The sequence below is a fragment of the Mugil cephalus genome, chromosome 1, assembly GCF_022458985.1.
Source record: "Mugil cephalus isolate CIBA_MC_2020 chromosome 1, CIBA_Mcephalus_1.1, whole genome shotgun sequence".
Classification (NCBI taxonomy): Eukaryota; Metazoa; Chordata; class Actinopteri; order Mugiliformes; family Mugilidae; genus Mugil; species Mugil cephalus.
This window is the reverse complement of record NC_061770.1, coordinates 4,296,257-4,309,541: the sequence shown is the minus strand read 5'-3', so window position 1 is coordinate 4,309,541 and position 13,285 is coordinate 4,296,257. Positions and strand designations below refer to the sequence as shown.

General features: G+C 43.7%; 1 protein-coding gene across 2 annotated transcripts in view; it reads left to right on the top strand.

Moving 5' to 3' along the window:
* LOC125012818 (DNA (cytosine-5)-methyltransferase 3B-like) overlaps positions 1-13,285 on the top strand; it is a 34,853-nt gene that overhangs the window by 18,338 nt on the left and 3,230 nt on the right. For both annotated transcript variants that reach the window (XM_047593002.1, XM_047592995.1), the window contains exons 3-19: positions 557-707; positions 1,740-1,816; positions 1,916-2,053; positions 3,089-3,232; positions 5,557-5,715; positions 5,809-5,916; positions 6,750-6,891; positions 6,999-7,121; positions 7,373-7,417; positions 7,520-7,599; positions 8,890-9,002; positions 9,099-9,282; positions 9,714-9,798; positions 9,907-10,052; positions 12,331-12,421; positions 12,683-12,831; positions 13,036-13,121. In XM_047593002.1, coding sequence (XP_047448958.1) covers positions 557-707; positions 1,740-1,816; positions 1,916-2,053; positions 3,089-3,232; positions 5,557-5,715; positions 5,809-5,916; positions 6,750-6,891; positions 6,999-7,121; positions 7,373-7,417; positions 7,520-7,599; positions 8,890-9,002; positions 9,099-9,282; positions 9,714-9,798; positions 9,907-10,052; positions 12,331-12,421; positions 12,683-12,831; positions 13,036-13,121 — 2,021 coding nt within the window. The remainder of the gene's footprint in view (positions 1-556; positions 708-1,739; positions 1,817-1,915; positions 2,054-3,088; positions 3,233-5,556; positions 5,716-5,808; positions 5,917-6,749; positions 6,892-6,998; positions 7,122-7,372; positions 7,418-7,519; positions 7,600-8,889; positions 9,003-9,098; positions 9,283-9,713; positions 9,799-9,906; positions 10,053-12,330; positions 12,422-12,682; positions 12,832-13,035; positions 13,122-13,285) is intronic.

The window sequence follows — 13,285 nt, the reverse complement described above, 5'->3', positions numbered from 1 at the left end:
GGCTTAGGGAATGTCGAGCTTTGGTGTCAGCTCTCTGTCAGCCGGAGACACATCAAATGCACAGCCGTAGCTCCCAGTTGTGTGAAGGTGTGGAGACGTGTTGTTGCCTCAGAACGCTGGGGGATGCATCTAGATGTGAACGTATTTGAAGTCGAGTCTTGGAGACTGTCACTATGGAGTAGAGGCCCTGCACGGTTCCACAATGATTTATCATTAAAGTGAAGTCAGTTGGGCAGATTTTTGAGTGTAAAATCAGCTCACTTACATGTCTCGCACGGACATTCATCCTGGGAGTTGCATGTACTTTGACAGTGATGTCTTCTGTGACAGTTGTTGATCTTAGGAACTCAATATTTACCTTTAAGGGGCACGCACACAGAAAGAGACTAGCAGTTGAACTAGTGGGAATTGTCTGATAGAGTTGATTCAAAGTTTCCCAATGTTAAATGACAACCCCCCCCTCCAAGTGTGTGAATCTGAAACAGCTTCCTCTTGCATCTCATGGTAAAATTTCAAAGTTGTGATCTTTATGAAGCTGTTCTGTGTCTGCTCTCAGGCGGTGGTGAACGGAGGCACGCCCCCAGCCGAGGGTCTGTCTGAGAACGACAGCGGCGTGGAGCTGACCAATGAGAACAGCCCTTTGACGGCGGCCGAACCGCCCTCCCCCTTCAGCCCCAAACAGAATGGAGACGCCGCCTCGCCTCAAGGTAACCGACACGTCCACGGTGCACACTGGTCCAGGGTGTAGACAGTCGCACATTTTTATTTGCCCCAAGAACGAAACATATTGTATTTGAAAATGAGGATTAGAAGTGCCTACTCACGGGAACAACATACACTACCTGACATCAGGAGCATTTAGACAGTGCTCAGTGTTATTTCCAGTGGTAACGCTGCCCTCTAGGACACTGACGTCAGGAAATGATTGCTTTTAGTGACTTTAGTGTCCACAGTGTTTAATTACACACACATAGACAAGATTGTATCCAAGTTTATTATTTGACTTTAAGTTAAGTAAACTAATATATTTTTAAATTAATTGTTAACCTATTTCCCAGTACATGGAGTAAGAGTGGAGGTTTAGTTTTTTTGTTCAAGACGGGAAATAAATCTTTGATTTCCTCATCTCTTATGTTCTGGGTCTCTGATCAGCATCTTAGCACTGGTGGATTTGAAATAAAGTGATTAATATAATTTTGTACTTTATTTCCACTAATAATCTGAATAATAATGCTTCAATGACAACACATTTCATCTAATCAGAGTGATGGGGTGGTGTGAATCTCTGATAATCTGTTCAATAAGAAACCTGTGAATAACCATGTTAAACATTTGATCTGATATGCTGGTTTGGCCCGAACATGTTTGGGGTGACATGGTTTAAAGTGGCAAGTTTCCAGGGGGAATAGAAACATTGAGGCTACAAAAGAAAACCAAAATGAACAAAGTTGGAATCTTTTGGACATGTGGCTCCATGCAAAAGAAATTGTTGTAAAAAATATTAAGTTTCTTCCTGTACACAGTTCTGTGAATGTTTTGGGACATGTAAACACGTGTCGGGTCCATGTAAACGGAACCAGTCACTCTTTCATTTCACATCCAGAACGCTGCAGTACAGACATGTAGACAAAACAACAGACTGACATTCTCTCTTGAAATTATACCTCCGTCATCTGACTAATCTTCTGTCGATCTCTCTCTCTCTCTCTCTCTCTCTCTCTCTCTCTCTCTCTTCTCAGATGGTCCAAGGGGGAGCAGGAAGAGGAACAGGAAGAGGTCAGAGGAGGAGGAAAGTACCTGGGACTCCTACAGCGAGGTATAAATACTGACACACTGACACCCTCGTGAAAGTTTGTTAATGAATCATTTTCTGTAGAAGTGGAAACTAAGGGTGCGTGTGTGTGTGTACTTCCAGGAAAAGTCTTCAGGGGCGTCTCAGTTGTGCCTGAGGCAGAGACCTCCACCCAGAACCATCTTCCAGGCCGGCCTCACGCCGCACACGCACAGCAAACCTCGCAGACAGAACCGCAAACAGGAGCACAGCATGCTGCAGGTAAACACGCAGAGTTCAACGCCACACAAACGCACGTGATTCACCTGAAACCGGCTTTTAATTGGCCCCGTCCTGAGTTTCAAAAACATGAAACCGCGCAGCGTTTTCCATTTGGCTGCTCGGATGCAGCAGCACACGTTTTCAATCGGCCAGTTTTGCTCCCCGTTTGTGCTTCCGTGTTTGAGTCTCATTCAGCACATGTCAGGGAGATGCCTCCGGCCAAGACAAACACAAACAGAGCTGCGTGTTGTTTTGACCCAACTTTGGTTCACGGATTTGCAATGCGCTGGAAAAATGTAACCGACAGTTCAGTCAATTGAAGTTTGTTTTTAGTTCCCCACTTCCTGATGTCTTTTTAAAGACGCCTGCAAGTTATAAGTTTCTAAAAACAACTAAATCTGCTGAAAGTTATGATAAAAAAGTTCCTCTTGTTTCAGCACTTTTCACAGTTTCCCCCATAATTTGTCATCCTTCATGTCGACCTTCTCCTTCCACATTTATTGTGTGTTTTCATCTCGTTGGCCAGTATCCACTCTGTAGAAAACATTCTGAGACATATAATAAGAATTGCTTGGAATTGTTCTGCAGAAAAATCTAGGACATAACTGTATGTCTTTCTTGTTTTACACTTCACCTGGGATTTAAGAGGAAAGTCCCTGGTACTGTAGGGGAAGTTTTCAGAAGATCTGAGTGTCACCCCAAAACCTGAAGATGTTTCATTTATTATAAAGTGTGAGGCAGTGAGGCTGCACTGCCTCACATTTGTTTTATATCTGTCTTTTCTTCATGTAAACAGCATCGTCTTTCCAACTGCGGGAAACTCATTCAACCCAAAGTTAAAAGTGAAATGACAGCTCTACGGTGATTCATCCGTCTGTGTGTGTGTGTGTGTGTGTGTGTGTGTGTGTGTGTGTGTGTGTGTGTGTGTGTGTTACAGGATAATTGTTGGTGTTGGGTTTCCTGCTAAAGTTAGATATACTTCGCTCTCTTTTGCTCTTTTCTGAGTCTAATCAAGTCTTCCGTCTCCCCTGTCAGTGTGCCAGTGGCCCTCGGGTGGCTGTGGTCGCACCTGCCGCGGTCCCGGAGGCCCCCTGTCTGGAGCTGATGGAGCAAGATTCCAAAGACTCGGCTCAGAGCACCAGCACCTCGTCCAGCTCCGAAACCCAGCAAGAGTACAACGTAAGACGGTGTTAAGACAAGTCAGTTCACAGAGCAGAAAGTATGGAAGGGAGAGCTCATTCACTCATAGGGGCAGGTAGACGACTTGGAAGGCATTCAGAGAAGTGAATGAAAACAAACATGGCACTCGAAGGTGTTGACTGACTCCACTGAACCAGACTACCTGAGAAAAGACACACTTTATTATCTGAACTCAAGGCTCTAAGGTAACCATCAAACGAGGCACTCATCTACCGGTAGCATTAGGAAACGATAAAAAAGTAGTTATTTTCTGTGTGTCTGGTCCTCACAGAAGCAACAGTGCAACAGCAAATGTCATCTTTACCGCATTCCATCTAATCTTCACCAAAACAATGGTTCTTAATGTTGCAATTCTGTTCAGAAAAGGGGAAGGACGCAGGAAACACGTGACAAGAGAGAGTGGAACAACAAAAAGACAGTCCCGTGAATAATAAAACATGATATGATCCAGTAGAATCCAAATAAGGATAATGCAACAAAAGAGTGAAATCCACTCAGAAGGAAACAAGGAATCCAGAAGAAGATTGAAAACAAACCATTCAAAGCACTAAGGAACTTGAGCCAAGAGGCAGGACTAAGTAAACCAAGGAACTGAGGGTGACGCGAGACATATGTGAAACTAATGAGTGCGGAGCAGACACGCAAGACTAACAGGAAGATGGGGATGAATAGCTTTTCAAAGTAAAACAGGAAAGACGTAGATGAAAAGTCAAACAGAAACGTCAGGAAGATCAACAGAAAAGGTCAAAGGGTTCACGTCCTGACACTCAGTATATTTTTCTTTTTGTTTGACTTGTAGTAGTTTGATATATTCTTACAGACACAGACTCCTTCACTTTTTACACGACCCGTCATTACCTGTCGGCCCATCATCTGTTGCCACTTATCCTGTAGAGGGCTGAGGGTCTGAAGGCAGTCCCAGCAGGCAGAGGCAGAGCGGCAGGGTACAGCAGGTTGGCAAACAGACGATTACACTCACATCTCCGGCCAATTTAGGACCACATACTGACCCGACAAGCATGTCTCCGAACTGTGAGAAGCAGTGCAGCTTTCGTAGGTTTGAGCTCCGTCAAAGACAAATTCAAGCAAAAGTCTGGTGTTGAACATGCAGACTCTCAATGAACCCTCATAAGGAAAAAAAAAAAAGTGGCAGACAGCTCGATGTAGGAGAGACAGAATATTTTAAAATGGGGAAGTGTTTGGCAGCAGTACAAAGAGGCAGAGGGTAACTCCCGTCTCTGAACCTCCTCCACCTGGCCTTGTGTTGGTGCAGGTGGACACTCACAGGGCACAAAAACAGAAAAACACACACAGTCTGTTTGTGTATGCTCTGTATCAATACTTTTAATTCATGTAGAGCACCAGTGTGCACAGAAGCCCCTCCGTGTGTGTGTGTGTGTGTGTGTCTGCGTGTGCATGTGCGTCTGGAGGTAGAGATCTGCAGGAACGCGTGTCCTCCTCTGCATGTCCCTGCACGGCTGTGTTTACCTCTGCATGCGCACGTCTGACGGGACTTGTGCTTTTGTGTGCGATGAAGTGCCTCGGTGCGTTTTCACCCGGTCCTGGCTGAGCTCGGTGGCGCGTAGCATCCGTTGGTGCCTCCATTACAAAGCCCGATGGGTTTTTTTCTGTCTTAAGGATCACATAGCCTGGGCTCTGATGGGATTTGTCTGCAAGCATAGAAATCCCAGCTGCTCATAAAACATCAACGTTCGAGAAAAAAAAACAAAAAAAACACAAAGAAGCCGTGAGTTATGCTATTATCAGTGCTGATGTATTGTGCTCAGAAAAAAAGTACAAAGTAAACAGCAAAAGTAAAGGAAACGCTTGATCCATGCAGGATGACGCCTACTTTAAGTATTTGTTTTAAAACTGCCACTAGAAGTGCCTGTGCACTTCTCTCTTTTCTTTCTTTTACAAAACACTTACCAAAATCTTTAAATTTGAGAATGCTGTATGTACAGTTTGCCCTCGTCACCTCTCTTCATTTACATTTAAATGCTTTTTTTTTAATCCACAGAGTTCGTGTTTCCTGCATTTTACACCTCTTCTTTTTTTTGGCATCTGTGAACTATTAAAGCCAGACTTTTGTTTTCATTTCTTTTTCTCACTCATATCTGTTCTTCTAGTGTTTTTTGTTCAACTGTGACAACACACAGATATCAGTTCAGATTTCTGACCCTGTGTCCTCCTCTTTTATTCGCTGAGACTTCTTCTTCTTTTTATGTCGGGATCACTAATAGCTGAGGTCTTCCACGGGCTATTAGTCATCACTCTTTCTTTCCTCCTGTGTCTTTGTCTAGGACAACAAGGGGTTTGGAATCGGCGACCTAGTTTGGGGGAAAATCAAGGGCTTTTCCTGGTGGCCGGGCATCGTGGTGACGTGGCGAGCCACCGGCAAACGGCAGGCCAGCCATGGCATGAGGTGGCTGCAGTGGTTTGGAGACGGCAAGTTCTCTGAGGTGAGGAGGGGAAGGAAAATAAACGGGCGGACTGAGCAAGGGAGGGGGAAATCGCATCTCAGACTGTGTGTGATTCCACGTGTTTCTCTCCAGGTTTCGGCAGACAAGCTGGACTCCATCACTGCCTTCCCCAAGTTCTTCAGCCAGGCTTCGTACACTAAGCTGGCTTCCTACCGCAGGGCCATCTTCCAAGCACTGGAGGTAGGATTCAGGGTGGAGCGGATGACCTCAGTGGTCTGTCTGACTTACAGCAGTACAGATGAATTAGATTTACCCTGTCATGTATGTCTCACTGCTTGCCTGATTCAGGGATATATTTGAGACACACAGCGTTCATAATTCAGGGTTTTGCACTGGTGTGTCGGCATCGTTCTGTAATTACACCTCTAAAATGCTGGTAGACAGCTAGCGTTTAGTTTCACTGGGGATCTCTAAACAATGGTGGTTGGAACTAAGAGGTTTAAGCTAGAAAATGTTGACCAGCAGTTAAATCACTGCAGTGTAGAAAGAGGCTTTTTCAGTAGATGGTGTTTTGGGGCTGAAGTAGGGTCAGCGTTCTGTTTGTCGAGACGCCGAGACACGGGGACAGAGACATGTAATTCAGGGCCTGCATCAGGCTACGAAGCTAAAGCTCTGATATGATGCTGAACCATAAATCTGGCTTCAAGCATCTGGTGAAAGCATCCAGCATCTTTTCAGAGATTACAAGGAGCATTTTAATCTCAGTTTTCACAAAGAAATGCGAGATGTCACATGTTGCCAGAGGGAAACACTTTAATTTTGAGATATCCAAGATACCCTGAGTATTTACATTTTGCACTACTTCCTTTTAGCAATTTATTTGACAGATATAGATATAATTTTCTACATGACAGATTTGTTGAAGTTTAAAATGACCTGTACCTCAGTGAGCAACAGAATCAAATCACCCGTTACGTGTTTTTTTTTCCCCCTTTGTATGACAAATTGTTCATCTGCTTTCACCTCCTCACCATCACTGGCCCTTTCTCCCACATTGTGTAACATTGTCTCAGATGGCCAGCGTCCGAGCAGAAAAGACGTTTCCTCCCTGCGAGTCAGACAACCCAGAGGACCAGGTCAAACCCATGCTGGACTGGGCCAACGGTGGCTTCCAGCCCAAAGGAGAGGAGGGACTGAAACCTCGACAGAGCGCCGGTGAGCAAGGCAGCCCGAGCGGCGCTGTTCATCACAAGCGCCGCCCCACGCTTTCTACTGACACTGAAAGGAAGAAGTCATGAGTATGAGTGTGTTTGTCTCTGCAGACAGCAACCCTCTGGACCACCAGGTCCTCGATGTGTCCCTGCCCGAGTATTTTCCCAGTGCAAAGCGACCCAAAGTCAGCCTGTGTAAGAGCAAAGCCGCACCTGAGGAGTCCTACAGCAGAGGTAGAGGTCAATTAATGAATGAGATGTTTTCTTAGTGTTTTTGCCCTGAATACATTTTATCATTTGTACGGCCTAATGCTACTTCAAACTTGCGTTAAAACTTTTTTTTCATATTTTTTTTCATTCATTCATTTTGCAGGGATATGCACACAGTGTTCGTTGTGTTTTAAATTAACTTAACATTGATTTTGATATTTACTTTTTGCAACGCCCTTCTCTTGTTCTTAACCCTGTCACCCTTCCTCCCTCAGAACAAATGGTGAATGAAGTTCTGAAGAATAAAAGAAGTATAGAAGGTAAAGACTCTGTTGTTGTGCTGATGAGTGAATGATTAATCTTTGAAGTATTAACCCCGTGAGTTAACCTCTACCTTTTGAACTGTTCCTGTGTTTTGGCAGAATTCTGTCTCTCTTGCGGAAAAAGCAGAGCAGCAACCTACCACCCGCTGTTTGAAGGAGGCTTGTGCCAAACGTGCAAGGTAGAGCCAAGGGACATCTGACATGCACTTATAACTTAATAAATGTCTAACAAAGCCACACACTCATAGCAAAAACGAGATGTTGTAACCGACGTCTTCACAGGTTCCAGTGAAGCTGTAACTCATATTTATGTATAAACCTGTTCAGTCCAGAATACTGAAATAACCCAACGCACACTTAACATAGACCTGTACCAGATGAGCCGTTGAGTATATGATTGGAATAAAGCCAGGATTTGATAAAAGTCATAAAGCCGAATAAAACAGATTGACTTGTGTGTGTTCACATTTTTAGCGGTTTGAGATTCCTGGGAAGAGTGGGAGGAGTGGGAGGAATGTGAGGTGAAGTGAGATGAAGGCCCTCTGTCAGATTAGACATCTGTGATGTTTGTTTTTTTATTGTCTTCAGAGGGTTTAACAGCTGCAAGATGTCCAAACCTGTTAATCTTAAATGTAGCCATTTCCATCTTAACCATCATATTTGCACTTCAGCATTAAAAATGACATTATACCATTAAATACACACTTAGATCAGAATAAAAAGGATAAAATAACTTTGTAAACCCTTGATAAAAAGGTAAAAATTATACATTTAAAAAAAAGGATACATAGGATTAAAAATATTAAACAGGATAGAGTTTAGAGATACATTTAAAACAAGATAAAAGGGATAAAATACCTTTATAAACACTTTTTAACTGAACTTTATATCAGTTCAGATTTCTGTTGTCTAACTTTACAAGCTGGGAACCGCTCTCCAGATACCAGTTCATCATGAGCAGCTGGGGATTTTCCCAGGAAAAAAAAATTACAGACGCTGCCTGCTAAGATCAACAAATGAAGAAACTGTGATAAACTGGAAAGGAGTGATTAGTTTACAACATTATGATCGGAGCAGGATGCAGGAGCGGGCAGCCTGAGAGGACACTTAGTGAAGGCTGGAGAATGGGACTTTGACCATAGTTCATGTCAACAGAGAGATGTGTGAGGCTTTAGTCTTGAACTCTGAGCTGAGTTTCTTGGAACAGTGGAATAGATCAGGTCTGCTTTGACAGTAGCTCTCAGTGTACCAGATATTTAATACTTAACATTATATCAGTCAGTGAGAGGTTGGGTCTCGGCCAGGCCAGGCCAGTGTTGATTTAGAAGCAGACGCCTCAGGAATTTCTAAAATGTGTGTGATAGAATGGGAAGTTGATGAAAGGAAGACAGAGAGCAGATCTAATGATTTGTCTGAAGTCCCTCATGTAGAGTTGTGTTATGAAGTGCTCTGGTTGTTTGTTTGTTTAGGACGTGTACCTGGAGATATCCTACATGTACGACGATGACGGCTACCAGTCGTACTGCACCGTGTGCTGCGGGGGCCGGGAGGTTTTGCTCTGCGGCAACGCCAACTGCTGCAGGTCAGGCACGCATAAAGAACCGTTACACACAATGCACAAACTCCTCTTTCTCTGCTGCACCTCTCCACTCACCTCCGCTCCATTGTTTCCCTCCAGGTGTTTTTGCGTGGACTGTCTGGACATCCTGGTCGACCCGGGGGCGTCTAACAACGCTCGGTATCTAGACCCGTGGCGATGCTACATGTGCCAGCCGCTGCTGCAGTACGGCGTCCTTAAACGGCGGCACGACTGGAGCCTCAAGCTGCAGGAGTTCTTCGCCAGTGACAACGGACAGGAGTTTGTGAGTCACTTTAATGGCTTTGAAACGTACATCACTGGGGATTCCTCGTTTATGAATTAATATGAAAGATCCCAGCCTGGCGTTACGCTACAGGATAAATCTTTGGGGTCATGTTACATTTAAGAAGATGCTGCACAAATTATAAATTTGTTATATTTCTTAAACTTTAACTGCAACTTATGAGACAATGTGCTGCAAGTGGGCACTGCTGCTAGTGTCACAAATGGAAAATGCAATGCATGAATTTAATGTGTTGATTGGCCAAAAAGAAAAGATTTTGCCATTGGCACATTACGGGATGTTGACTAAATAAAAGCACCTACACATTTTAATTTTAATGGCAGTCTAACTTTGTTTTTGAGGTTGAGTAGGCTTCAACATTCAACATGCCTGAATGTGATTTGTTACTATTTCCTCTGCTCATCTTGCAGGAGACGCCTAAGATTTACCCAGCAGTCCCTGCAGAGCAGAGACGACCAATCAGAGTCCTCTCCCTGTTTGACGGCATTGCCACCGGTGAGGATCAGTGTGTGTGTGTGTGTGTGTGTGTGTGTGTGTGTGATAGGAAGATTTTAAAAAGAAATGGTAGCACTGTTGTTGATTCCTGTGTGTTTCTATTCAAAGGCTACCTGGTTCTGAGGGACCTGGGCTTTAAGGTGGACCAGTACGTGGCGTCAGAGGTGTGCGAGGACTCGATCTCAGTGGGTGTAGTCAGACATGAAGGAAAGATCCAGTACGTCCATGATGTCCGGAACATCACCAAGAAAAATGTAAGAAAGACATTTGTCTTGGGTATCGCATTCGTCTAATGTGGATTATTCATGCGAACACATTCTCTTCTGTGGGTTGTGGCTAACAACTGACATTATTATAGATGAATAAATAAATAAATAATAATATACATCGATCAACCACAACATTAAAACCACTGACAGGAGATGTAAATAATATTGACCATTGTGTCAAAATACATTGTGGATGACTTAGTAGCACCCGCCAAAACTAGACCAGACCAGGCACCCCCACCACACTCAGAATATTTACATGAATGTGAAAAAAATGCATTATTGCCTTAATCCAACTCTAACTGGACAAGTTAAGTGCAGAGTTAAACTAGACAACGCATGTGTGCATGCTCCACAACCGCAGCATTGGCGCGTGACCCCGGAACAAAAACATCCAAGAAAGCAGAAGAAGAAGGTAAACAGAGTCGGTAGAAGAATGACCTGAGGAATAGTGCGCATCTTATCTGCACCATAATTACTGCGCACATTACGTACGAGATTTAAAAAGCTAGACTATTAGCCATGTAGTTGTTGTTTGAATCGCCGGTCTGCCGCATGAACGACTCTTGTTTATTGTATGACGTAATAGGTCAACTGGAAAGGGGGCTGTATTAGCCCACTGAAAAGACACATATTGCCACCTAGTGTGGAGGGGGAGGACATGTTCTTGGCAGTTTTTGGATTTTCTCCGTTGCATGTAAACTGGAATTTTGAGCATAGTTCAATTAAGCTGTGCATGTAAACGCACTCAGTGACTCTCCTTGATGGCAGCAGCCATCCCCAGCAGGATGCAGCCTGACACACACACACACACACATAAAACATTTAGGACCAACTCAGGAAAACACAAAGAGCGGCACAAGGTGTTAACCTGGCCTCCAAATTCAACATGTGTGGACTAACAACATTGTGTTGCCACCACAAGACACCCTGAGAAGGCGCATGTCCATTCTCTGATGAAAAACAGTGTTTACTCACAGGTTCACATTTCTGGAGGCACAAAGGATCCATAAACTATATCAGTAAGGTGGTCATAATGTTATGCCTGGTAAGTTTGCATGTGTGCTAGTTCTAAACTTTGTGTCACTTCAGTCTTCATATCATGAGGCACATACAACAGACATTTGTGGTACAGATACAGCAGTAGGAATTCATTAAAGACAACCGCTGTCATGACATTTTAAGGTACCCTTAATGATGTTGGTGTTTTAATTGCACACAGATACAGACTGGGTCTTGTAAGCAGGATTGTAAATGTCAGGTGTGAACAAGGTATTTTTAATTGCTTACTTGCGCCAAAGACAGCTGAATCTCTCTATCCCCTGCAGGCGATCTGCTTAGTTAACACGCAGCATTAATGACCCTTGAAGAGGTTGCTGTTTTGCATCCACTTAGCTGCTGTTGGTAAACCATAGCACTCAGAGTTACTAACTGCATTAGTTCTGTTTGCAGACAGAAACTGGTAGTGATTTTTAATGGCGATTACACCTCTGCATTTACACAATTATAGCTTCTATTCATGGTTATCACCGACACACTCACACAAACACACCAAACAGAGGCCGCCAGCTGCAGTGATGTAGTTCAGGCCGGAGGACAAAGCAGCTTCAGCCTCTGTAAATCCCCTCAGGAACCCTTTTACCGGTTTGTCACGGTGTGTGTGTGTGTCTGTGTGTGTGCGTCTGATCCTACTTTTCTCTATCAGCCCGTATGTAAGAGATTAATAAGACCACCTCCAACTCTTTCTGTCTCCCTCTTTCCTCTTTCTTTTTTTCTTTCTCTATCTTCATTGCTTTCATTCCCCCGCTCCTGTATTGTCTTCGGCCTCTGAAAGGACTCTAGTGTGGCAGAGGAGGAGTTTGTATTTGAAAGGGTGAAAGGGGGACAAAGGGCGAGCAGATGGGAAAGGTTGGACGGTGTGTTGAATTAATAGCCGTGTGTATGTTGCAGTTTAAATGAATGGTGTTAAGAGCGGGAACAAGTATTAGCCAGTCAATCACCAATCAGATCTACTGTTGAAACTAATGTATATTGAATATTTCCTTCAGTCACTGTTTCAAACCTCTTAAATAGGATAATGTTTTAATATTTTCTTATATCTAACAATTATTACAGGGAACCAGAACCTTAAATTTTGCATATACTCAACAGTCATTGTAGATTAGCACAGCAAGGCTTGACTCCCCATACTAAAATCTAACAGTTTCTCAAGTAAGAGCCCTCCGTCTAACACATGGCATGGCGGTGCTGTTGTCTCACTCAGATTTTGGAGTGGGGTCCCTTTGACCTGGTGATCGGAGGAAGTCCCTGCAATGATCTCTCAATTGTGAATCCAGCGAGAAAAGGCCTCTATGGTAAGCGCCTGTCATGTGGAAAAAGTTGAATTTCCATTCATTTAATAACCTTATGATAACTAACTGTCTGGGGAGTGAATGGAAGGGATGAATTAAACAACTAGGTGGTTACTCTGGTTACCTGAAGGACTTTTCGGTGGCTTTCCCACTCTTTTATTTTTGTAACACAAAATAGTCACCTTCAAATATAGGGATACCCAGTACTGGAGCACAGACCCAGGCTGATGTCATTTTCCTTGTTGTCTTGTGGTTTTGCTATAGAAGGCACCGGGAGGCTGTTCTTCGAGTTTTACCGACTGCTGAGCGAGGCCAGGCCCAAAGAGGGAGAGGACCGGCCGTTTTTCTGGATGTTCGAGAACGTGGTCGCCATGGGTGTCAACGACAAGAGGGACATCTCCCGATTCCTGGAGGCGAGTGTGCAAATATTCATAGATTAAAACAGTTATTTAAAAAATGGTGGTGGTAACTTAAATGTATCTGTGTATCTCTTAAATGTACCTGTGAGAATGAATTTAAAAAATACAGGGAAATGAGTGAGAAAGGTTTAACTAGTAAGAGTACTGTGAACCTGGGAGTAAACGTTGTGTTTTTTTTTTTTTTTTTTTTTTTTACAGTGTAACCCTGTGATGATTGACGCTATCGAGGTCTCTGCTGCTCATCGAGCCAGATATTTCTGGGGGAACTTGCCGGGCATGAACAGGTAAGAAAAAAACAAACATTTCAACCTTTACATCACGATCCGCTCAGAGTGAACAACAGTAGCATCGCAGCCTAAAATCTGCTGGAATCTACAGAAAGGATCAAATTCTCATCAGCCTGTTAGCAGATATATAGAGAGATATATAAACGTAACGACTCCTTGCT